This window comes from Erythrolamprus reginae, chromosome 4 (assembly GCF_031021105.1).
Source record: "Erythrolamprus reginae isolate rEryReg1 chromosome 4, rEryReg1.hap1, whole genome shotgun sequence".
NCBI classification, from domain to species: Eukaryota; Metazoa; Chordata; class Lepidosauria; order Squamata; family Dipsadidae; genus Erythrolamprus; species Erythrolamprus reginae.
Window position 1 is genome coordinate 98,675,717 of NC_091953.1, and position 26,305 is coordinate 98,702,021.

Below are 26,305 nucleotides of genomic sequence, written 5' to 3' on the forward strand. Positions count from 1 at the left end.
ACCGGGATCCCCCCCGGGGGCCCCTCTGCCGCAGCCCGAGCCCGGGCAGACGTCCTGGCAGCCCTCCTAGGCCACACCACTGGTTGGGTAGGGAGGGCCTGAGCTTGCCTCCTTTTAGGGGCCATTACCTGAACTTGGTTCTATTTTTAACAGAAGGAAGGAGAGAGGGCGTGACCAAACCCCCAAAGGACCCTGCACCACTTAGGCAAGGCCTGCCTTAAGCAGCAGGCCTCAGCAGTGCAGACCTCCCAGGAGGCGAATCCACCCCCCTCCCAACGGGCAGCAAGGCCCCCCACCAGGCCTTTATACCCAGGCCAAAGGCCCCCCGGTAACCACCGCGGGCCCGCGAGGCCACCAGAAGGCGGCACCCCCCACAACACCCAACCAGGCAATGGGGCTCCAAACCGGAGCGGAGCCCAGCCGATGCTGGCTCCGCTGTGACAAGCAAAAGGCTTTCCGCAGTCCTGCAGGCCACAAAATGGCGCCTCGCACGAGGTCGCCAACAAAATGGCCGCCGCGAGCAGACGAACGAACGTCTGCTCAGATCAGCAGTCCGGGCGAAAAGGGAGAGCCCCGGGCCTGCTCGCCCTTATATAGGGCAAGCAGGCCCCGCCCGGACCAATCAGGAGCCTGGCCAATCAGGCCCTGATCTCCCGAGCGAAGTCTCGCATCGCGAGACTTCGCCCGGGATCCAAAATGGCGGCCGCCATGAGGGACCGTGTCTCCCGGTCCCTCCAGCAAAGCCTGCCTGCTGGGTAAGTCCGGCGCTGCCCTTCTCTTCCTTTTCTCAAGGACACATCCATCAAGTCAGATCTAACTCTGGTCTGTAATTTAATTACTTCATCTCATTAATTTTATTTGATTCTTCCAAATCTCCTCTTAAAAACTAAGCTGGATTCAAGTTAACATCAGTAGTTAACACTAATCTTTTGCTCCATAAGTATTCTCTCATATTTCAAACTCTTTCAATCCATCTACCTTCTACTGGCTTTTCGGTTCAAGACCAAAAAGAGAGGTGCTAACTACCACAGCTCCTCCAACAATTAATTTTATGCTTTCTTTCAGTAACACTGAAAATATTTAAACCAGTTCTGTAACAATTTCTGAAGGGCAACAACTTGTGCTGTTAACAAAAAAAAAGCCCTAAAGTGCAGCACCAGGTCTTCTATTTTCTTTTTTAATTTATTTTTTTTAATCAATGTGTCCCACACAGAGACATAAAAAGGGGGGGAAAAGGAACAGCCCTTGCCTTTCTTTTCTTTTCTTTTCAGAAAACAATCTTAATAGGTATTCTAAGTTAATGCTCTGAAATATATTTGGGGCAAACTTCAGAATCAATGCTTTGCTTTTAGTAAAATAAATCAGATTCAACTTCCATTCAAATGGAAGCAAATTATAATAGATTAAAACATCAAAATATTTTCAAAATATTTTCCATATAAATGTGTGTGTGTGTGTGTGTTTGTTTAATTAAAATTCTTTTAAAAACCTCAAATTATCTTTTTTTTAAAAAAAGAATCAAATCCAAACAGTTAAAGGCTTTATGAATAAGCTGCCCATTGACCCCTCCTTTCTCAAGCAAGGAGAAGGGGGAGTGAGGGGGGGGGTAACTGTTAAAAGCGAGCAGCTACACTCAAAGGGGGAGGGGGGGCTATCCTTTCTCTCTCTTACTCCTTCAAGGCAAAAGAATCCTTGACAAGGAAAATGTTACATACACACACACACACACACACACACACACACACAAACACACACACACAGAAATGTAATACTTTTCTCCACTCATCATTCTCTCAACATTTTTTTTCCTTCTAGCTTTAGAAAATAACATACATTTTGTTACAGCTTACTGTTTTAAAGAATAAAAAATGCATTCACACCAACTTTTTCTTACTGCTTGTATACATCATTTTCATATCAAAATTCCATTTCATACAAATCAATCTACAATTATTCCAGGGAGCTTTTTCATAAGCTAGTGAGTTCTATTCTACACACAAACACACACATCATTCATTTGCTGGCCAGCCAAAACATATCACAATCAATCCAATTCTACACATCGTTATTATGTTAAATCCCCTATTAATCACTCAGCCTCTTTTCTTACTTGGAGTAAACTTGATGTTTTGGGGAATTTCCATTCTCCTGAAATCTGCATAGTAGTTGGAGGGTCTAAATCAAATGACCAATTCAAAAATTGCATTTTCAGACTTTGTTGATTCCAGGCATTTTCAAAATCTAACTTTCCTCCTTTTGTTACTACAGAGCTCTTTAACTCTTTAACTCTGGGCTATCTGCCCCTTTAACTCTTTTACTTCCTTAAATAAAAGTTTTAGCAACTCTTTCTCTTCAGGTTCAGAGTCTGAACCAGACTCTTTTCTCTCTCTCTCTCTCTTTTTCTCTTTATGTCTGCAGACTCTTTATTTCCCATTATTTTCTTTACTTCTTGATCTCAGATTTTTAAGGCAGTTTTCCCACTAGGAGATTGGAGTATCTTTTAGTCTCCAAGCTACCTAGCCCACCCGAGGCAGTTTTACCACTAAGAGATTGGAGTATCTTTTAGTCTCCAAGCTACCTAGCCCACCTTTCCAAGAATTATCTTGCCCTTGGACGTTAATGGTAGTTTTCCCACTAGGATTTCCCTGTTGGAGTTCCCCACTATTGAGACTTTCAATTCACACTTCACCAACATTCGTGCCTCCTTTTCTGGCCAATTCCCTCACGGGAGGATGGAACCGCAAATCAGGAGTCAACTCTCACATCGTCCTGCAGATCCTCTAATAGGACCCCTCAAAAGGACGTCTTACCACACACACTCAATAGTCTCCAAACAACCTAGCCTACCCGCCCAATAACCGTCTGAGTAAGTAGTTCCTTAGTTGTAAAATGCCATAGCAAATTACAGGTACTTACCAGACCTGTGCACAGGGTTGCCCGGTCCTCGAGGGGCCTTCTATTATTTCTCTTTGTCTCTTCCTCTTTCTGTCTCCTTGTCCTAGTGATCTCGTTTAGCCAATTTTATGGGTCTACCAGAGCCAATTGCCTCTCCATGGAGGTCCGTCCTCTGTCCAAATGGGACAGGGTGCACCTAAAGACGCTCCTCCCTGGACAGTCAACAGGATGGAATCCCGGAGAGCCCCCAAGTTGTGCGCTGAAATTTTATGAAAAAGTTCACACGAGACATTTGGACAAAGAGAACAGAAATGTTTATTCTCTCTGGGTATACCAAAAAACTGTTTGCAAAGCGGGTACTCTTCCCAAGGGAAGAGACACTTGTACAGAAGCTAAAGAGCAGATTATATAGGTTTTACAAATCACAAAGGTACATAGAATTCCTCAACCTATCATAGGGGTACACAGAATTCCTTGTCTAAATATGGTCTACATCCTGTTTCTTTCTCCTGGAGATGAATAGCATCTTATATGGTTTATTGGGTAAACAGCAAGCATTTACCTTGTTAATCAGAAAACATTTATCTTGTTAATTAGCAAACATTTATCTTGTTAAAAACAGATTCCAAAATGACAGTCACAAGATAAGGAAAAACAGGAAATCCTAATCTTGTTAAAGACATAAACTACAGACAGCAAATATTGATATTGCAGAAGAGACGGAGTAACGACACGGACACCAGAGCTGGATTTAAACTTGGGTCATTTTATTAAAATAAATTTGCATAATTTATTAATTAAATTAGCATGAATTAGCATAAATTTGCATAAATCAACATATTCAACTATGACCCGGAAACAGTGGACCTGCAGGGTCAAACAAACACTTCCGGGGCGGAAATGACATAAAAGGTCAACATTCCTGGGCAACTAAGGGCGTAGTCGATGCTGGTCCAGGTGAGGGACCTCTCCCTCACCAGAGACCCTGCCATGCACTCGCATGAGGGGGGTCCCGCCGGCTCACCCCTACCCTGGGACTTCAATAGCGGGACCCAAAGACAGGTTCCCCCCAAGTGCGCAGGTAGCACCCACCATGGGCTTGGAGAGAACCTGTCAATCATCCCCAAAGATGCCCAAGGGAGAACGCGCAGTTGCTGAACCACCACCCAGATTTCCGCCCCTAACCTGCCTACCCAAATGACCAGAGGTAAGCCAATTAACCTATTAAATGCAAGCACCCCCTAACTGCACGTCCATCTCCCCAGTGTGGAATGGGCGAAAAAACAGCCCGGCCTAATGGGCGAGGCTGCAAAAAATTCCCATTCGGCCCCCGAAGGCGACCCACCAGGCACACTGCAAAATAGGGAAGGGCGGGTGGGTGTCTGCTCCAGTGCTGGGTCCGGGAAAAAAGGCTTGCCTCGAGGCCTGCCGCCCTTAAATAGGGCCAGCAAGCCCCGCCCGGTCCCCACGTCATGCCCGGCCACGTGGGCCAGGCTTTCCCGGCCGAAATCTCGTCTCGCGAGATTTCGGCCGAAAACAAGATGGCGGCCGCCATCGAAGGGTCCGAGTCTGCCCGGCCCTTCCGCAAAACCGCCGTGGGCCGGTAAGTCGAGCTGGCGATATTGCAGAAGAGACGGAGTAACGACACGGACACCAGAGCTGGATTTAAACTTGGGTCATTTTATTAAAATAAATTTGCATAATTTATTAATTAAATTAGCATGAATTAGCATAAATTTGCATAAATCAACATATTCAACTATGACCCGGAAACAGTGGACCTGCAGGGTCAAACAAACACTTCCGGGGCGGAAATGACGTAAAAGGTCAACATTCCTGGGCAACTAAGGGCGTAGTCGATGCTGGTCCAGGTGAGGGACCTCTCCCTCACCTGAGACCCTGCCATGCACTCGCATGAGGGGGGTCCCGCTGGCTCACCCCTACCCTGGGACTTCAATAGCGGGACCCAAAGACAGGTTCCCCCCAAGTGCGCAGGTAGCACCCACCATGGGCTTGGAGAGAACCTGTCAATCATCCCCAAAGATGCCCAAGGGAGAACGCGCAGTTGCTGAACCACCACCCAGATTTCCGCCCCTAACCTGCCATGGAGCGGGGGTCAGATCTCTATCTTGGCCCCCCGACTCCCCCCTCTAACTGCGCCAGCTCACGCAGAGACCACTGCAGGTCCTGTAAGAAAAATGGTGTTCCTCTGTTCTGACGGAGGAAGACCAGCAGCGAGGTAAGGCCACCGCTGAACTATGGTGATGCGGGAACGGGCCACTACCACCCCGCCTAATTCTCCGACTACTGTACCAAGGGCCTTAATAACTCCCCGCCTAGTCCGGTGAAGGGCCCTAAGAGAAATGGCGTCCCACCAAGCGATCCCCGGGAGGATCTCGACCACACCACTCGCGTGGAGGGCCGCACCGTGCGAAACCACCGCAGGCTTCACGAGCCTGGCAGATCTAAAGTAGACCCCCAGGCCCACACAGGTCCTTGCCACCGAGGTGCAAGACCCACCACCTGGGTGCCGCAATGGGATGCAGCCCTCCCAGTACCAACTGGGCGCAGCAATGGGATGCCACCCTCCCAGCACACATCCAGGCGCAGCAATGGGATGCCGCCCCCGGCACCAAGTGGGCGCAGCAATGGGATGCCGCCCTCCCAGCACCAACTGGGTGCAGCAATGGGATGCCACCCTCCCAGCACACATCCAGGCGCAGCAATGGGATGCCGCCCCCGGCACCAACTGGGCGCAGCAATGGGATGCCGCCCTCCCAGCACCAACTGGGCGCAGCAATGGGATGCCGCCCTCCCAGCACAACTCTGAGCGCAGCAATGAAATGCCGCCCCTGGCACCGACTGGGCGCAGCAATGGGATGCCGCCCCCCCAGCACCAAATGGGCACAGCAATCGGATGCCGCCCTCCCAACACCACCTGGGCGCAGCAATGGGATGCCGCCCTCCCAGCACACCTCTGAGCGCAGCAATGAAATACCGCCCCTGGCACCGACTGGGTGCAGCAATGGGATGCCGCCCCCCCCAGCACCAATTGGGCACAGCAATAGGGTGCCGCCCTCCCAACATCACCTGGGCGCAGCAATGGGATGCCGCCCTCCCAGGACCAACTGGGCGCAGCAATGGGATGCCGCCCTCCCAGCACCAACTGGGCGCAGCAATGGGATGCTGCCCTCCCAGCACCAACTGGGCGCAGCAATGGGATGCCGCCCTCCCAGCACACCTCTGAGCGCAGCAATGAAATGCCGCCCCTGGCACCGACTGGGCGCAGCAATGGGATGCTGCCCCCCCCAGCACCAATTGGGCACAGCAATAGGATGCCGCCCTCCCAACACCAACTGGGCGCAGCAATGGGATGCCGCCCTCCCAGCACCAACTGGGCGCAGCAATTGGATGCCGCCCTCCCAGCACACATCCAGGCGCAGCAATGGGATGCCGCCCCCCGGCACCAACTGGGCGCAGCATTGAGATGCCGCCCTCCCAGCACCAACTGGGCGCAGCAATGGTATGCCGCCCTCCCAGCAATAGCGGTAGAAACGCCCGTCCCACCGCACACCCCGTCTCCCCCGCCAGACAAGGACCCAGCCGCCACGACGGCAGGGTCCCCACCCCCGACGGTACCTTGTTGCTGAGTGGTCTCGGAGCGCTCATGACCCAAAGCAACACCGTCGTTCGCGTCCTGGCGGGGTTGAATAGAAGGGGACCAAAAGGGAACCTGGCCTAAGATCTTATCCCGGACCCTCAACAGGCCGTTCGTACCCTAAAACAGGCCGTTGACCGCCAGCGGGTGACTTCCCCGAATCCTCCGTATCGAGAACGCCGTTACCGCACTAGTGGCAGCGCCTCTCGAGAACGATTGTTCCCTAATGGCGGGATCCATACCTGGCCTGGCCAAACCCTACACCCTATCACCCACCTAACTGAGGTAATGAGATGGAAGGCACAAAAAGACCTAGCGGCCTGCAATAAGGCCCTGGCCCTAACTTCCCGCACCGTCACAATGCGGAAGTCACCATAAATCAATAACCCCGCCCCCGCCGTAGACCAAAAGGCGAAGCCGGCCAACCTGGACCAAATAGTCCAAACTAAAGGCCACGCTGCCTAAGCTGGACACAAATATGGCCATGTACACAACTGGGGCGGGCCAGCTATAGGGGTAACCCGTATGCTGCCTGCAATCCCCAAACTCTTCACTTGCCTGCTGCTAAGCCCCCAGAGTGCCAGACACTCCCGCGAGTGCCGTAGCCCAACAAGCCTCTACTCTCCACTGCCCGGAGCCCACCCAGGCTCCAAAAGTGGACAGGAAAAGCCTCTGGCGACACCCGTGCCCACGGGGCCAGGGTCCGAACTGGGCCAACTGACCCCGGGACAAGGCGTCAGCAACCCCGTTATCTAACCCGGGGACATGCTTAGCCAAAACAATGTGTCCAGGGACAAGGACCTGAGCGCAAAAATAGCGAGCAAGCCGCATGACCCTGCCACTCGTAGAGGACAGGGCGTTCACAACATGGACAACCACTAGGCTGTCACACCAAATTGCCCATGCTTGCCCCTGAACAGCTCACCCCAAAGCTCTAGGGCCACTATCAAGGGGAAGAGCTCCCAAAAAGGTCAAAACCTTAACCAATGAAGAGGCCCTCCATTCTGGAGGCCAAGCAGACCAGCACCACTGGTCACCTAACATAACCCCCAAAACCACTGGTCTCTGCAGCCTCAGAACACAACTGCAACCCAGCTTCCAAAGGAAGCTCTTGCCTCCAAAAGGACAACCCATTAAAACTTTCTAAGAACTCCCGCCACACGTAGAAGTCAGCCCTGACCCCTGCACATAAGCGGGTACGATGCTGGGGCAAACGGAGCCCCTACATCATAGTGTAATACGACCAAGCCCAGACCACTGCGCCTCCTGAGCGCCCACACCAAGACGGCGCTAAAGCTCTCCGCAAGAGAGCATGAGACAGCGCAACCCATGGGGAAAGCCCTGTCCACATAAAAGCCCCCCTCGAAGTGGCAGCCCAAGAGCCCGCAGCCGTCTGGGTGAATGGGGATGAGCCGGGATGCAGACTCAATGTCGCATTTAACCATAAGGGCTCCAACCCCACACTTCCTTACCACGGCCACGGCCGCATCAAGGATGCGTGCCGGACTGAACAAAGTTTGTCAGGAACGAAACCATTCAAGACTCCCTTTTAGGGAAAGACAAGTGGGGAATCAACCTATATTCACCACTCGCCTTCCAGGGGACCCCCCATAATGGGGACACCCCAAATTCGGGAAGGGCGGCTCCGGAAGGGCCCAAGGACCCTCCCCTCGGCCACCTCCTTCGCTATTCTGGACCGAACAATGCCTTCATGTCCCACAACCGACCTGAGGTTGTTGGACCTGAAGGCTTGCCCAAACCCCCATGTAAGGGATCGTGAATCCCTTTGAGAAACCTAGCAAGAGAGCAGCCGCTCCCGAGCGAGGGTGGTAGTCCCTCAACCAACCCTCGAGTGTTAGTAGATCAAGTGGGCTGGGCCCATTTTCCCCAGTAGGTGGGGTTTGTTCCCTGGACCCTCCCCCTCTTAACCGTCCCCTTTTAGGGGCATGGGCACGCCGAAGTGGCATGGGAAACCTGCCTTCCCGCATGCATGGCTGTACCTACACCAAGGGGCGAAAACAAGCCCCTTTGCAGCAAAACCATGACATGCCACGAACGGGTCCCACACCGTGGTGGCCCCCATACCTAATACCCCTGGCCCCAACGGGAAAGCCGTCAAAAACAGGGGCGGAGGCACTACTGCCTGCGTTGGCGGGGTCCAACCCCCCCGCCCCTGACACACCAGGCCCTAGCAAAAGGCTGCCCCAGGGGCCTGTGCCCCCGCAGTGCGAGCCGGCGGGGGGGGCAACCTAGTTACAGGCCCCCCCCCCCGCACAAAACCCCCAAGAAAACTGGGACCGGGTGGCACCAACCGCATTCCCCCCCACGGCAGGACCCACCGGGGGGGGCCCTTCCTGGCTATCCCTGACCGAGGGCCTCATCACCCTCCCAGGCACAGCTACCGTGGGGCTACCAAATATGAAATAATCAATGTTTGACTATAACATTACTGAAGTTGGACTATGACCTTACTAAAAGAGTAGTAGATCCTTGGAACAAACTTCCAGCAGACTTGGTAGATAAATCCACAGTAACAGAATTTAAACATGCCTGTGATAAACATATATCCATCCTGACAAGATACAGCAAATAGTATAAGGGCAGACTAGATGGACCAAGGTCTCTTCCTGCCGTCAGACTTCTATGATGCTATATAAATATTTAAATAATTGTCTGCTCATAATATATATATATATAAATATATTAATCGCGTTAACCAAAATTACCAATATAATCAGTTTTATTATTATTATTATTATTATTATTATTATTAATGTGTTATCTCGTTCTTATTTTTACACAGTAATGCCAAGAGGGCAGCAAAAGGCCTCTGCCTGCACAGGCAGCGCAGCAGCAAGGAGCTGCCGCCAAGGGCCTAACTGCCCCCTATACCGGGGCCACGAAAACGGGGGGGCGCCACGCGATCCCCCCCGCCCGATCCCCCACGGTCCCGAGGGGGCGACCAAAAGGATCACCCCCCAGGGCAAAATAGAGGGCCGAAACAGACCCGGCCTTCACGCCGGACCCGAAGCCCCCCAGACCGCTCCACGAGCCTCCGGTGAGGCTTCCAAAATGGCGGCCGCAACCCTCGGCCGCCTCTTACGAAGCGGGAGAAGAGGGGCGGACCGCCGGCCATGAATGGGGCTTTCGCCCAGCTGCTCCAAGTAGCTGCAGCCTCCTCAAGCCTCCGACGAGGCTTCCAAAAGCGGCGGCCGCCCACGCGGCCGCCGAAAGAGACTCCAAGAGCAGACAGCCATGTGTCTGCTCCAGTGCTGGGTCCGGGCGAAAAGGCTTGCCTCGAGGCCTGCCGCCCTTAAATAGGGCCAGCAAGCCCCGCCCGGTCCCCACGTCATGCCCGGCCACGTGGGCCAGGCTTTCCCGGCCGAAATCTCGTCTCGCGAGATTTCGGCCGAAAACAAGATGGCGGCCGCCATCGAAGGGTCCGAGTCTGCCCGGCCCTTCCGCAAAACCGCCGTGGGCCGGTAAGTCGAGCCGGCGATATTCTTAAAATAAAACTTAAATTATTTTATACACAATGGATTTTTCCTTCAGCGTTCATATGCACAATTTTTTGCTCTAACGTAATAGTGGACCTCTTCGTTTTAAACTTGTACTATTTTCCTCTGACAGGAATTTTCTTTTCTCCCATTTTGCACAAATAAAGATTTGCTGCATCTAAAACTGTCGCTATGCATTTGCTTGGTTTAATTGCACAAACACTAGACTCTCATTAAATGTTTATCACATTAAATGTCACTTAGTATCAATTTACAATTCTCACTAAATCGAATATTGCGGGTTTTTTGAACTTGCACTAACTGTGACTTATTATATAGGAAATTCTCCTTCCCTGCCCCGAACTCCTGAGCTCAAGGGATCTTTGATAGGTAAGCAAAGTGGAGGTTCTAGGACCTGCTGGGATGGGAAGCAGGCCTAAGGCCTGTGAGAACCCAATGGGAGGAGGAGCGTGCCCAAAAGCTGTGGGGATCCTGCATGGAAGGGGAAGTGAAGCACAGAAGAGTCTCAGGGTTGGGAAGGCCTGGAGCAGAGGCTCCCAACCCTGAGACTTGCCCTGCTGAATGACCAGCTCAGTCATTGAATGACCGCACTGTTGCTAAAAGAGCAGGGAGTGGAGGTTGTTAAGCAAGTTCCATTATGGTCATCGGTCAAGACTGCTTTTGTAGCCCTTGCAATATTACAACAGATGTGAAAATAATGCATCTCCTGGCATCTCTTTTAATCAATGTGTATTTTATGGAACTGAAATTGGGTGACTTTGCAGTCACTTATTGAACTGATAACAAAAGTAGGTAATTTGCCCTAGATGCATATTGCTGGTGGGCTCTATGAGACAGACTGAGGAATCTATGATTTTATTTGTGCATGCCTAGATTATGTCAATAATCTCTTGGCAACTGTTCCCAATTCCTCTCTCTGTTCCTTGATCTTAGTGCTGTTTTGGACCTGCCATCTCCCCCCCCCCCCACGACTCCCTTTTTAAGACAGAAGCAGCTTAAACTATTGGTGCTTGTGTTTAAAATCATCTAGTCACAAACTTCAAATATCTATTTGTCCTTATTTTTCTTACAATCCTGTTCACTCTTTTTTCCTTTGAGTAGAGCTTTCTGTTTGTTGTTCAAAAAATGCAATCTTCATGTTGTGTTCATAAATCAGAACTTACTTTCTCTTAAAGCTTGAATAAATGGTTAAAAAGAGTTTAAATACCTGAATATTCGACTAATAAAGATAGTGTAGGGCATGGCTAGACATCCTACTGTCATTAATCTTGGCAATTCCTAGATTAAGATTTGCTTTTTTTATTATAGATATTATAGATATTTTTTGTATCTTAATAAAGCTGTTTTAAGTATACATGGTTGCTGTGTTTTGTCTTATTTTTTGCTGGTTTAATTAACTAGCAAATTAGTTTTGGATGGAATTTTGTAATTGGTGAATAAATATTTTTAATAAATATCTGTTCTTGAATTTAGACATACTGTAGTAAAGAAGACGTGACACCTCTTAGATTATATCTTTTAAAATGATCATTTGTTCTCCTTTTGAGGTTCTTTTTCAGATTCAGTGCAGAATTTGGAAGAATTAAAGCACAGAAAACAAGGTATTTATTAATGTTGGGCTCTGTCATATGTATGTTATTTGGTTTAATATTTATATTAATTATGTGTTTATTTTTATGATCTGCCACTATAAATTATAGCAGATATATAGTTCTGATTGAGAATACTATGTCTGTCATTAGGTTAGAAATACAGTGGTACCTTGTCTTACGAACGCCTCTTCATGCGAACTTTTCAGGATACGAACCCGGTGTTTAAGACTTGTTTGCCTCTTCTTAAGAACCATCTTCACCTTACGAACTGGAGCCCGGGCTCTCTTACTGCGCGTGCACTCTCTTACTGCTGCAGGGATTCCCCTGCCTTGTGACTGCCACCGCCGTGATTTCCCATTTGTTTGCCGCACCCGCGGTGATTCACCGCCTCCGGACTGAAATGCCTGGGATTTTCCCTTTGCTTTCCAGCAACTGGGCGAGATGCCTCCTCCTTCTCCTCTCCTCCGGAGCCTGCAGGAGAGAAAGAGGGGAAAGAAATAGTCCCATTTTCAAGAGGGGAGAAAGAGAGAAATGAGACCCATTTTCCAAAGAGAAAGAGAGGCAAATGGGTAGGAGAGGGGAAAGAAGAGTCCCATTTTCAAGAGGGGAGAAAGAGAGAAAGGAGTCCCATTTTCCAAAGAGAGAAAGAATGGCCTCTTGAAAACGGGACTCTTCTTTCCCCTCTCATACCCATTTGCCGCTCTTTCTCCTTGGAAAATGGGACTCATTTCTCTCTTTCTCCCCTCTTGAAAATGGGACTATTTCTTTCTCCTCTTTCTCTTCCGCGGGCTCCGGAGGAGGAGGAGAGGAGGAGGAGGAGGCATCTCGTCCAGCTGCTGTAAAGCAAAGGGAAAATCCCAGGCATTTCAGTCCGGAGGCAGGGAATCCCGGCGGGGGCGGCAAGCAAATGGGAAATCCCAGCGGTGGCAGTCACAAGGCAGGGGAATCCCTGCGGCAGTAAGAGAGTGCACGCGCAGTAAGAGAGCCCGGGCTCTTTCCTTCCTCTCTCCTACCCAGTTGCCTCTCTTTCTCTCTTTGGAAAACAGGACTCATTTCTCTCTTTCTCCCCTCTTGAAAATGGGTCTCTCTCTGTCCTTCTTCCTCTCTATTTGCCTTTCTTTCTCTCTCAGAAAGCCTAGGTAGCCGAGTGTGGCTCCATCTCTCCAGTTGTTCTTTGTATTCCCTCCCGCTGCTGCCTTTTGCTGGTCCATGCTGAGAAACTGGAGTTTACCTCACGAGCCTCGCTTGGTTGCCTTTCAGTCCTTCCCTCCCCACCTCCACCTTGGCTGTTAAATTTTTCACGGTGCACTGGTGGGGAAGGGAGAACTGTGGTTTTGTCTCTCTCTCACACACACACACAAACACACACACACACCATCTCTCTTTCCCTTCCTCTCTTTCTCCCCATTTCTTTTCCCCCCTCTCACCCTCTCTCTTGCCCTCCTTCTCCTCTGTGTGTGTATGACGGACGGAGAACCCCGTGTTCGCCTGTCCCTCAGCTGCTCTCTCTTCCTCGGGCAAATCCACTGGGCGCGTCCAGGGGGCAGCGGAACCCAGCAGCCCTATCTTGGGGCTTTTGAGGAGAAGCGCTGCCCCAGCCCAGAGAAAAAGGCGGCTGCAGTGCCTCTCAGGACAAATTTGGCGGCGGGGCAGGAGGAGAGGGGAGGGGCTGGCTCAGCTCATTTGCAAAAGAGAGGCAGTCAGCCTCTCTCTCCCTCCCTCCCTCTCTCTTTCTCTCTCGGGTGGAAAACCACCATTGACAAGCTGCCAGGCAGCTTCCCACATGTGTCAATCCACCAACGAGACTCCCTCCAGGCAGCCTGCGTTGTCTTCTCCCTCCCCGTTCACCCGCCCCAGAACAAGGATCTGAATGCGGCCGGGAAGAAGGTAATAGGGGTGAGTTTTGGGATTGCACACATTATTCACTTTTACATTGATTCCTAGGGGAAACATTGTTTCATCTTACAAAGCTTTCTTCTTACGAACCTCGTCACGGAACGAATTAAGTTTGTAAGACGAGGTACCACTGTATTATTACTGTACTTTTCTAAATGTCTTTTTAAATGACATGTATTGAAAGGTACCCTTTGCTTTTTTTAATTGGTTGAGCCCAACATTGTACTAATAGTAAGGTTTTGCTTTAGTGTGGTTTTGCTTTCAATATTTGGGAATTGCATTCTCCCTATCCTTGAAAGAAGAGTTAATGTAAAAAAGATAAGAAAGGCAAAAATGTCATATTTCATTATAGGGTAAAATGTCATTCCTTTAAAAATTTCTTTGCTTAGTGTTTTTTCCATGAGAAAATTGAAAAATTAGGAGAAAATGAGAATAGGTTGACCGGTTTTTAAATGATAATAAAGAGCAGGCCTTCTATTGATTCTTCTGTGTTACTTATTTTTGGAATTGAATAACAAGCTATAACTTTATTTTCTAAATTTAAAAAAATGTAAATGCCATTTTGTATTAACTTAAATGTTCCATCATAAAATGGTAAATTCAAAACTTGAAAAATGCCTATCTGCAGATCCAGTTCTAAAATATTTTCATTCATTTCTAGAGGTTATAGTATTATTTTCTAAGAATCATAGTTGTTCATTTTGGAACAGTATCTTTGAAATGCAAAGATATCCTGTGTGTTATATGCATTAAAGTAGCTGTTCAATCCTGGCAGTTTAATGAATTGTTCTCTTGGTTTTCTGCATGTTTTGAAGTAATTCTTCAAAAGTAAATCTCTAGCATTGCACTGGTATAGTTTCAAAGATGGGCATAAGGAATGTGTAGTAGAGATTTTAAAAATCAAACAAAAGTCTGTTTCCCCCCCCCCCCAAATTATTTTAAGTGTGAAGATTTTTTTTTTGTTCTAAAGGAAATTCACAGATTTGTTAAATGCTTAAATTAAATTGGACTAGATGACCTACAAGGTCCCTTCCAACAGCAACAATAACAATAATAATAAACAAACTATTGTTTTTTAGATAGCTGCTTTGAGTCCTTCGGGATTGGGCAGTATAGAAGTCAAATAAATAAATAAACAAACAAATACATAATTCCCATGATTCATCAGATTATCTAATCTCAGTTATATCAGTTTTGTCTGAATCGTAGCAAGTTATGGTCTTACCCTCAATAATCTAAAAAGATGTATAACTTCTTTGGTTGTCTTTTAACTGTATGGCATATATAGCTTGGGAAGTCTACAATGCTTTTTACCACAAAGTAGTTCTGGCAGCCTAATAAGATTGCTAGTTTGTTTTGTTCACACATGTGCTTCATCCATGGTACACCACAGAGTTTTGCAACAGCTGGCTAGCAGCGTTTGTGAGATTCCTTTGTTAAACTACTCTATTAGAGCTAAGATATATAACATTTCAAACAAGCCTCTTTTTAATTAAACTGATGGGATTTTAGAATAGTTGGATTAGAATATGTTTTTAAAACTTTTTCATATGTTTCAAAATGTGGCCCCTATTTCAACTTCTTAAATAAACACAAAAATATTTGAGAGGGGGCCCACGATTGAGAAGGTGGAAGATACCTGTGCATGTAAAGTCACATTTTAACAGGATTACTTCCTATTATGCTTGGATAAATAGAGAATAGTCCTAAAGAGCGTCAGCCTCTGCAAAGCAGGATCATTTATACTATCTTTTCCCCTCTGCCTGGACAAATAAAGCCCAAATCCCATTTATCTATTTATTTATCTATTAACTATCATTTTCCTCCCCAGTTTGCTTTGAAAAGTTGATAACCATCTTGTCAGAGTAGCAGCAAGTTCTTTCAATAATCCTTCTTTATCTCACAAGCTGGAACCTTGTCACAACCAAATCATGCTGACTGTTGGATTATTTATATAAAGCAGAGAGGAAAATATGGGATAAGATCTGAAAGGGATCTAGCATAAGGTGATCAGACATCCCGCTTTCTGGGGGACAGTCACGCTTTTAAATTATTTGTTCCGCGTCCCACTGGATTTCCAAAATATCATCAGCCGAGTCATGTCCCGGCCTCAGCTGTGCATTGCAGGCATCTGGGGTGTTTCGGAGGATCTTCTCCAGGTGACACCCAGGGCTTCTGAGCCAGACTGGACCGGGCGGGCTGGACCGGGGAGGCTTGGAAGGGATGCCGCTGCCTGGGCAGAAGCCGCAGCTGCTCGGGCACTGCAGGGACTCCTCGGGGGCATTTTAAGGGCGGGAGAACTTTTCCTGCCTTCTTTTCCTTCAGGAGCCCAGCCACCACCGCCGCCACCTTTCCTCTCTTGTTATGCCCAGAGGACTTCTTCCTCCTGCCACCCTGCGGGGATAAGAGACCGCAACAGAGGGGGGAGGGGGAAACGGGTGCTGAACAAAGGAGCTTTGGCACCCGGCGGCAGCAGGTGAACTTTGCAGCTCTCGGGTGGCAGGAAGAGCGGGGCTGGTCAGCTTTGGTGGCAGCACCAAACAGGGGTTTATGTAGAAGCGGGAGGGCGCTGGCAGCAGCGGCACTGGGCAGTAGCTGTGGAGCGCCGGCGGGGTGGTCAGCTGTAAGCGGGAGCTCCAGGCAGCGGCTGGACGTGTTGCTGGACGCCATACATGCTGACAGGCCAGTGCTAGCCCCTCACCCATGCCGAGCACAGCACCAGCATGTATGGCGTCCAGCATCACGTCCAGCCGCGCCCCCCCCCCGGTGCCTCCGCCCTAGAGCTCCTGCTCTCAGCTGACTGCCCAGTGCCGCTGCTCTCGGCACCCTCCCACTCCTACTTCAACCCCTGTATGTGGTGTATGAGAAAGAGAGAGAGAGAGAAAGGGAGAGAGAGAAAGGGAGAGAGGAGAGAGACAGAGCTGGAGAAAGAAAGAGAGAGAAAGTTATTATTTTTTTTGCGATTTTTTTTTTGGTGAAATGTTTCTAGCACCCCAGCCACCCACCCCCAATGGTGTCCTTTTTTCCCAATCTTAAAATCTGGTCACTTTAATCTAGCTCAGTCTTACAGAAGTCCAGAAATCCTCATGTCATGTACAGTCAAAGCTGGATAGTTTCTTTCCTTTAAGAATTAAAACACAAGATTTTACAAATTATGTTAAAATGAACTCAAATGGCTTCAAATTAAAATTATTTTTAAATTTGATTTTACTATTGCTTGTTTCCAATGAAAACTTTTTATATTATAAAGTTGCAAAAGTAGTTATTGAATGTGATGTATTTATCTCTTGCTCCACCCAGATTTTGAAATAGCAAAGGCTGACATAATATTAAGGGATCACAAAATCACAAAGCGTGAGAAGCTCAGTGCTCCACAGAAGGAGGATCTACAGACTGCTTTAAAAAGTAAGACTCATTTTTAATCCTTTAGAACTCTGTATGGTGGTAACCAATATAATCTACATGCACTCATGTCTGAAATATCTGAAGAATCTGGAACTCTCTATACTGAGACAAATTCAGTATATGCTCGGTTATGCAGAATGACTTTCTTTTTCTATTTTAAAGACTAGGAATACAATCTAATAAGTAGATTTCAATTGCCAGAGAGAAGCAACTAGTGATCAGATGAAGTACATATGGGACAGCAAGCGCATAGAAGAATGCAATTTACAGTTAGCCCTTATTTGGCTACCGGATGTAATTCTAGGTAGATATCACTTATAAAGCCATTTCATTTTACTATAGATAATAATGGAGAGACTGCACGATTCCTGTAAGTGCCCATCTGCTTTGTGTGCACTGACAGCATTAACCTCTTTCAGGTCCCATTGCAAAATAGTGTCACTAAGAGGAAACCAGGGACAACTTTTTCTGTTACTCCATTTATGCTGTGCGATAACATTTCCCCCCCTCCGAGATCCATGTTTTCGATCATGCCCATTTTCAATTGTTCTTTAAAATCTCAGCTTTTTCCTAGGCTTTGGTTAAGAGTGATTGGTAGGCCCTTTTGAACTGAAGAGATTATTTTGTTCTCTTTGGTAGTTGTTTTATTATTGTTGTTTTTATGGAGTTATTTTAATTTTGTGAAGCCACTTTGTTAATAGGGTTGGGCAATCTGGAAATTTAATAAATAGTACAACTGTATTTGCTGGAGAGACGGAGTAACGACACGGACACCAGAGCTGGATTTAAATTGGGTCATTTTTATTAACATAAATTTGCATAATTTATTCAATACTTTGCATAAATTAGCATAATCAACTATGACCCGGAACTGGACCTGCAGGGTCAAACAACTACTTCCGGGGCGGAAATGACGTTATGCCAAAAAACATTCCTGGGCAACTCATGGGCGTATCTCGATGCAAGTCCAGGTGAGGGCCAGGCCGTCACCTGCGACCCTGCCATGCTGTGCATGAGGGGGGTCCCACCGGCTAACCGGAATCCGGGAATTAAAGGTGCAGGACCCAAAGACAGGTTCCCCCCAGCTGCTCAGGCAGAAACTCCCTCCATGAGCTTGCGGAGAACCTGTCAATCATCCCCAAAGATGCCCAAGGGAGAACGCGCGGTTGCTAAACCACCCCAGTTTTCCGCCCCTAACCTGCCTACCCAAATGACCAAAGGTAAGCCAATTAACCTAATAAATGCAAGCACCCCCTAACCGCACATCCATCACCCCAGTGTGGAATGGGCGAAAAAACAGCTCAGCTAAGAGGCGGAACTGCAAAAAATTCCCATTCGGCCCCCTAAGGGCGACCCCTAAGCACACTGCAAAATAGTGGAGGGCGGGCGGGTGTCTGCTCTTCTCTGCAGTCCGGGCGAAAAGGGAGAGCCCCGGGCCTGCTCGCCCTTATATAGGGCGAGCAGGCCCCGCCCGGACCAATCAGGAGCCTGGCCAATCAGGCCCTGATCTCCCGAGCGAAGTCTCGCATCGCGAGACTTCGCCCGGGATCCAAGATGGCGGCCGCCATGAGGGACCGTGTCTCCCGGTCCCTCCAGCAAAGCCTGCCTGCCGGGTAAGTCCGGCGCTGCCCTTTCAGATATTAATATTGTACATGGATTGTGGAGGGTATAGGTTTAGGTCGCTTCATGACAGAGGTTCTTTGGTCAATATATTAGCAACAACCTATATATAGTGATAAATGGACTGCATTCTAAATCAGTTTCGTTATTTGTGTAATGTGTGTTAAAATCTTCAGAAAAAACTATACACTTTATTTTGACTGAAATATTTAGTTGACACTTTCCTAATGAGTTACAGTTCTTTGCAGTCTGTTTTCTGGAACACTTGTGTTCTTAAGTTCTTAGGATAAATGTTTAGAAAGACTCAAATAGATAAAGATATATACTTATTATAATAAAATATGAATGCATTACTGAAGGGTTTTTTTCTTCCTTTCTTACATATGTGTACTAGTTTCTAAACCTGAAAGAAGATCCTCACTTACAGCAATTGTGATATTTGTTGCAACTTGTATTGCTGCTGGTGGATGGTATATATTTTGGCATTCACCAATTCATGTTTCTGAAATGGATTATAAAGTTCTACAAACATTTAAAAAACAAATGAAAGAGCTCAGGAACACTTATCCAAGTCAAGACGCAATAGTTTGGAACAGAATCCAAGTTACTTTTGAGAAACGTCTAAATTCTTCTCACCCTCATTTGGAACCAGCTATTTTATTACTCACCGCTTCAAAAGAAGCTGAAGATGTGTTGAAGTGTTTAAGCAACCAGATTGCTGATGCTTTCTCATCTTCTCAAGGTGCACTTACGATTAAAATTGATGGGGCCAGCACAAGAGCTCAAGATAGTGATGTTGTCAAACTTAATGTCGATGAAAAGCTGAGCTCTGGTTTCGAGAATGGTAACAAAGCAGCGGTAGTCCATCGGTTTGACTCATTGCCCGCAGGTTCCACCCTGATTTTTTACAAGTACTGTGACCATGAAAATGCAGCATTTAAAGATGTGGCATTACTATTAACCGTTCTTCTGGATGGGGAGTCCTTGAATAAGAGCTTTTCCTTATTGCAAGTTGAGGAGAGAGTGAAATATTTCCTCTGGGCTAAATTTACTAACTCAGACACACCGAAGTCTTATAACTACATGGATACAGACAAGTTGAGTGGCTTGTGGAGTCACATAGCCCATGTAGTCTTACCTATATGGCCGGAAAACTTCATCCCTCAGGAGAAATGTTTGCAGATGAAATGACTGAAGAAAAGGGAGCAAGAAGAAAATACGTTGCAATACAAAATGTATTGTATAAGTCTGTTTATATAATGAGAAAATTGCAATTTATTAATCAGAATTACTGAAGTTATAGGTGATTCAATATCAGAATAAAATTTCTCCTTTATAGAGAAGCTGGTAATCTATAAAAAACTTAGACCTTTAACAATTCTAGTGATTTATTGGAAATCAAGATTCTATCTTAAGGGGGGAAATCTTGTTGCTCAGGCCCACCCAACTTTGTGTAATGAATTTTTTAAAGCATCAAAATCCTTTTGGAAAATACTGTGATTGTGGATAACAAGGTAAGGAATTATAATACTAGATTCTATCTTTCTGCTTAAAGTTTAATAGACTGCAAAGTTGAAGTTGAGACCAGGTTTTCCTATATCCTAAGAATAATTTTGTCTTATTCCATTTTCACAAACTGCATTGTAAAAAATCTTGTACCTGTAGATTCTGTAAGTTTCTGCTTTTGCTACAAAATTATGTAAGATATAAGCCTGTGTTAAATCAATGATACTCTTTTTCTCGTTTGAAAATGGCATGTAGCTATGTAATACAGTATGCATGTTTTCAAATAATTATAATTACATCAATCCAAAAACACAGGGCTCTTCAGTTTATTCAGTTAGACTATCACTGACAACCAAAGGCTTCCTTCAGATGAGAAATTTTGAAATTTTTTATTTGATTTTTTTTATTTGGTCAATGACCAGCAACATTAAATAATAAAATGAGTTATATAAAACAACAATAGGAAATACAACCAGGATCAATAAAGAGGACTAAGTGCATTATATATTAGCAAGTATAAAATAAATCAAATATGATATACTCAATAAACACCTTATTACAATAATATCCCATTTATTTATCTAACACTGGTAAAAGTGAGGGGTCCATGGTGCTCTCTGAGCTTGCTTGTTTTCTTGCAGATGTTTCATTACCTTAACAAGGTAATATCACCAAAGCTGGAACTAGAGCACCAAGGACCCCCCTCATTTCATCCCTGAACTACAAATGTTCTCCTTTATTAGCACTGATAAAAGTAATACAGGTAGTCTTCAACTTACAACAGTTCATTTACTGACCGTTTAAAGTTACAATGACACTGAAAAAAATGACATTATTTTTCACACTTACGACAATTGCAGCAATCCTGGTCACCTGGTCAAATTTTAGATGCTTGGCAACTGACTCATATTTATGACAGTTGCAGTGTCCTATGGTCACGTGATCATACTTTGTGACCTTCTCACAAGCAAATGTCAACGGGGAAGTCAGATTCATTTAACAACCATGCTACTAATTTAACCACTGCAGTGCTTCACTTAACATATGTGGAAAGAAAAGGCATAAAATAGGGCAAAACTCACTTTGCAAATGTGTCACTTAGCAACATAAATTTTGGGCTCTGTTATCATAAGTTAAGGACCACGTGTATAATAAAGCTATACATTAAAATATATGTTCTCTAAAAATTATTAACAAAAATAATTAAGCAAAGTGTTAATAAGAATAAGGATATTTTTTTTGGAATTTTTACCAGTTAGAATAGAATTCTTTATTGTCCAATTGTGATTGGATACACAATGAATTTGTCTAGATGCATATGCTCTCAGTGTACATAAAAGATACATTTGTCAAGAATCATGAGGTACAACACAATGATTGTCATAAGGATCAAATAAACAATGAGGAAACAATCAACATTAATACAAATTTTAGGGATACAAGCAACATGTTACAGTCATACAGTCAATTGGTGGGGGGAAATGGGTGATAGGAATGATGAGAAAAAACTAGTAGTAATAGTGCAGACTTAGTAAATAGTTTGACAGAGTTGAAGGAATTATTTGTTTTGCAGAGTGATGGCATTCAAGAAAAAAACTCTTCTTGTGTCTAATTGTTTTGGTGTGCAGTTCTCTGTAGCGACGTTTTGAGGGTAGAAGTTGAAACAGTTTATGTCCAGGATGTAAGAGGTCAGCAAATATTTACACAGCCTTCTTTTTGACCCGTACAGCATACAGGTCCTCTATGAAAGGCAGGTTGGCAGCAATTACTTTTTCTGCAGTTTTTTCTTATTATCATTGCAGAAGCACAAAAAATTGCCACAGCACGAATGGTCCATGGATTCAAATAATGAAGTGGTTGCAAAGAAATTATTTGATTTCTCTAGAAATCTAAGAAGAATGTACATTGATGTCCCTGTAAAATGTGTAGCGCAATAAGATGTGATATTTCTTCAACTTCCTCATTGTCACATATACATATTTGTTCAACTATTGGGATTTTATGCAAAGCAGAGACGAAAACATGGAATAGGGTCTATCAGAGATCTAGCATAGTCTTACAGCAGCCCAGCAATCCTCATAGCATGTACTGCACAGTCAAAACTGGATCATTTTTTTCCCTGTTAAACAAACTGGTAGCAACTTTGGGATTTTCTAAATAGCAAATATTAACATAAAATATTGATTCTATTAATCTTAGGGAAGCCAGTTTTTTATAGGGTTGGGCAATCAAGAAATTTAATAAAAAATAAAACCATATCTGCAGATATTAACATTTTACATTGATTATTCCCTTCATGAGAGGTTCTTTGTTCAATTCAAAGAATTTAATTTTTTAGCAAATCCTAATATAGTGATATCTAATACATATTTAATCAGTTTGGTTATTTATGCATGCTAAAATCTTCATTAAAAATTACTATATTACATTTCATCGTAATAAAGTTGACACTTTTCTATAATGAGTCAGAATTCTTTGTGTTCTGTTTTCTGGAACACTTAAAGGTATCTTAGGATAAATGTTTAGAAAGACTAAAGTAAATAAAGCGATACACTTAATATAATTAACTGCTTCATAAGCAGGGTCCCAACAATATAACTACCCTTTTGGAATGCAGGAAGAAAATCTACAGTTGATTATTGGATAGTATCATTTGATCTTTTGAATTTTGTATGGAAAATGAAGGTAGACTCACAACTAAAAAATGACCAATATCCAGTTATTGTAACTGACATTCCACTGGAAATTTCTGAGATCTAACTATCCACAAAAGCTCGATAAGTATAATAGCCAGGTTAGAATTAAATGGACTGAGAAAATGCAATTACAGTCATTAAATAGATGCAAGCCTCAGAAACTCTAGAATTGTATGCAAATATCATAAAAAACAAATGTTAAGGATTATATTTAGATAGTTTTGAAGCTTTAATTGCCTATCTGAAATCAGTTCCCACTAATGGAACACTGCCTCAGTCCAGAAAGCAAGTTATAAAGAATAAATGGTTTGATCAAGACTGTGTACAACTGAAGAAGGTGTATAATAAGGGAGTACAGAAAAAGTAAAAATTCCCCATCTGAAGATCAAATTCACTACCTAAACAGTGGTGGCGAACCTTTTTTCTTTGGGTGCTGGAAGAGCATGCATGTGTACTATCACACGTGCGAGTGCCCACATCCATAATTCAATTGCTGGGGAGTACGAAAACAGCTTTCCCCACCCATGGAGGCCCTCTGGAGGCTGGAAACGGCCTGTTTCCCAACTTCTGGTGCGACCAGTAGACTTGTGTTTCACCCTCCCCAGGCTCCAAAGGCTTCCCTGGAGTCGAGGAGAGGGTAAAAATGCCCCCCTGCCCCCCTGGAGGCTCTCTGGAAGCCAAAACTGCCCTCCAAGAGCTTCTATGTGAGCCAAAAAATCAGGTGGCTGGAGCTGAGCTAGGGCAACTGCTCCCGTGCCAGCAGATATGGCTCCGTGTGCCATTTGTGGCACCCATGCCATAGGTTCGTCATCACCGACCTAAATGTCTGAAGGCTCAATATATGGCCCTTTTAAAAGAAAGGAAAAGTGCAGCATTGAAGGAGTCCTGGCACAAATTAATAGGGTAGAAGACTCCCTTTTTTGACATTACGGACTCCGCCTGTGAAATGAATGAGAGTCAGATCAATCTGGACCCAGTCCCTTACTGGCCTGCTGTAACACCACAAGTGGTATCACGGTTGATCGGATCCCTTAAAGTTAATTGGGCTCCCAGTGCTGATTATGTTCTGGCAGAAATAATTAAAAAGAACCTTAGCTGATAGAAACCCCTATTGGCATCTCTCTTTACATTTATAGATCAGACTGGTTGCATGTCAAGAGATTAGGGAATTGCAATTATAGTACCTATATACAAAAAGCAATAAAAATTATGTACCTGATTAGTCTACTGATGTTGATAGCAAGTTGCATGCTAAGCACCTAAATAGCAAACTTCAAGATTGGATAATTGCAGAGGGCATAATTAAAAACACAAAAAATGGATTCAGGGAAGCAAGGTCAATAATTGATCATATTTTGGTATTTTACCAACTATACAAAAATATACGTTTAAAGGACATATTCTCTTTTTGTGGCCCTTCTTGACTTTAAATAGGCCCTGGATTCAATATCCAGATGTTCCCTCTGGGATAAATTAAAAAGGACTACTATTATTAAATGGCTCCTCTACCTCATACAAAAAAATATATAGTGATACCTTAAGAAGGTCTCTACTTAAGAACTTTTCTAGATAAAAACCGGGTGTTCAAGATTCTTCTTAAGAACCATTTTTTTATTTAAGAACCCGAGCCTGGAAAAATTTCCCAGGAAATTTGAGAGCGGCACAAAGACCCGGCCAGTTTCCATTCCCCCTGGGTTTCTCTCTCTGGTGCAGTGTATGGAAGGCAGCCTCACACCAGGTGTATGGGAAGCATGTGCTCCTCCTCGCTGCCTCAGAGTCCCTCTTATTTCTTTTTAATCCTTAAAGTTTTGGATTTTCTTGATTCCCCTCACCTCACCTTCTTCCTTCAGCAGCTACTGTCCTCCTTCCTTCTCTTCCTCCCACCCAAATTCTGAGCTTTTATTTCTTTCTGCAAACCTACACATTATTTGCTTTTACATTGATTCCTATGGGAAAAATTGCTTCTACAGTGATACCTCGTCTTATGAACTTAATTGGTTCCGAGAGGAGGTTCGTAAGGTGAAAAGTTCGTAAGATGAAACAATGTTTCCCATAGGAAACAATGTAAAACCGATTAATGCATGCAAGCAAAAAAAAAATCGCAAAAACGGTGCTCCGCTGGGCGCCGCCACCCAGCTGTCACCTTTTAAAACATCCAGGTACTTCTCGGCGTTCTCCTGAACGCCGAACCTGGAAGTTTGGCAAAAGTTCATGTTTGGGAGGCTGCCGAGAAGTGCCGCCGCCCGGCTGTCACCTTCCAAAACAGCCGGGGGACCTCTCGGCGTTCTCCCAAATGCTGAACCCGGAAGTTCGGCAAAAGTTCAGGTTCAGCGTTCAGGTTCGGGAGAAAGCCAAGAAGCGCCGCCGCCACTGTCAGTCGGTCAGGAGGCTGAAACAGAGGTGGGGAATCCCAATAGGGAATTTCATGGGCGGAGCTTTGACATCACGAAGATGTACTTCCTGGCTGGCCAAAACGTGGAATGCTCTGCATCACAACAGCCTCAAGCGAGCATCAGATAAGGGATCGGGAGGCCAGATAAGCCTCTGATCGATCCCCGCCAAGCCCCTGCAGGCCAGAAAGATCGCCCGCCATTCCCTCGGCAATATCAGGGCAGTGTTTCTAATGCCGAAAACAGCACTCATTTCTACAAGGTGTTTTGACACCTGTTATAGTGCCCGCCATTTTGGGGACATTGCCAGGAGATGGACGGAGGAGGTGCTTGATGCCTGGCCTGGCCTCATAGAGGCCTCTCATTACAGGGCAAATAGGCACCATTTTGAGGGCAGTAGCCTCGCGGGCGCACACACATGGTCTCTTAACAATGGACAGCCATTTTCTGGCAGTGCTGGGTATGACACTATGTGAGATCTTCCTCTGACAGTTCGTGACAGTTAGCCTTTATTCCTCAACGATGTTTCAAGACCTACAATTCAGTCTGGGTAAGACAGTTGCCATGGTTATAGTACCCAAAGATAAGGACAGAGCTCATATTTCCAAGACTAAAAGTAAGAGCTCACAGGCCTCCTCAGCCTTGAAAGGGGCTGAAAAACGTATAAAGGCCCTTGAGGGACAGCTCGAGGTGGTATATAAACTGGCTGCAACTAACCTGCTGGCCAGTGTTCCCCCACTCACCACTTGAGCCCAGTGGACATTGCTACCCCATCAACACTGCCAAGCTCTTCGGGGAGTCCCTTGATACCGTCCTCATCAAGGACAGAGACAAAAAGAAAGTCTTTCTGAGGACCTCCCAGAGACAGGACAGGAGGATGAACCCATGTTGGTGATCACCTATAAAGCCCTACATGGCATCGGGCCAGAATACCTTCAGGACCGTCTTCTGCCGCACGAATCCCAGCAACCGATAAGGTCCCACAGACTTGGCCTTCTCCGGGTTCCGTTGACAAAACAATGTCATCTGGTGGGACCCAGAGGTGTGGGTCCCGACCCTCTGGAATAAACTCCCCCCAGAGATTAGGACTGTCCCTACCCTCACCTTTTGTAAACTCCTGAAAACCCAC

The 26,305-nt window shown here is 45.7% G+C and overlaps 1 protein-coding gene across 7 annotated transcripts in view; it reads left to right on the plus strand.

Annotated features, from left to right (window-relative positions):
• LOC139166873 (complement factor H-like) overlaps nucleotides 1–26,305 on the plus strand; it is a 1,233,958-nt gene that overhangs the window by 74,409 nt on the left and 1,133,244 nt on the right. For 4 of the 7 annotated variants that reach the window (XM_070751048.1, XM_070751050.1, XM_070751053.1 and 1 more), the window contains 3 exons: nucleotides 11,619–11,672; nucleotides 16,860–16,964; nucleotides 18,979–20,400. The exons of 1 other annotated variant lie outside the window; for it this stretch is intronic. In XM_070751048.1, coding sequence (XP_070607149.1) covers nucleotides 11,619–11,672; nucleotides 16,860–16,964; nucleotides 18,979–19,775 — 956 coding nt within the window. In that variant the 3' untranslated portion in view covers nucleotides 19,776–20,400. Of the gene's footprint in view, nucleotides 1–11,618; nucleotides 11,673–16,859; nucleotides 16,965–18,978; nucleotides 20,401–26,305 lie in introns of those variants that run through there. 2 more of the 7 variants (XM_070751051.1, XM_070751052.1) reach the window with 2 other exon arrangements.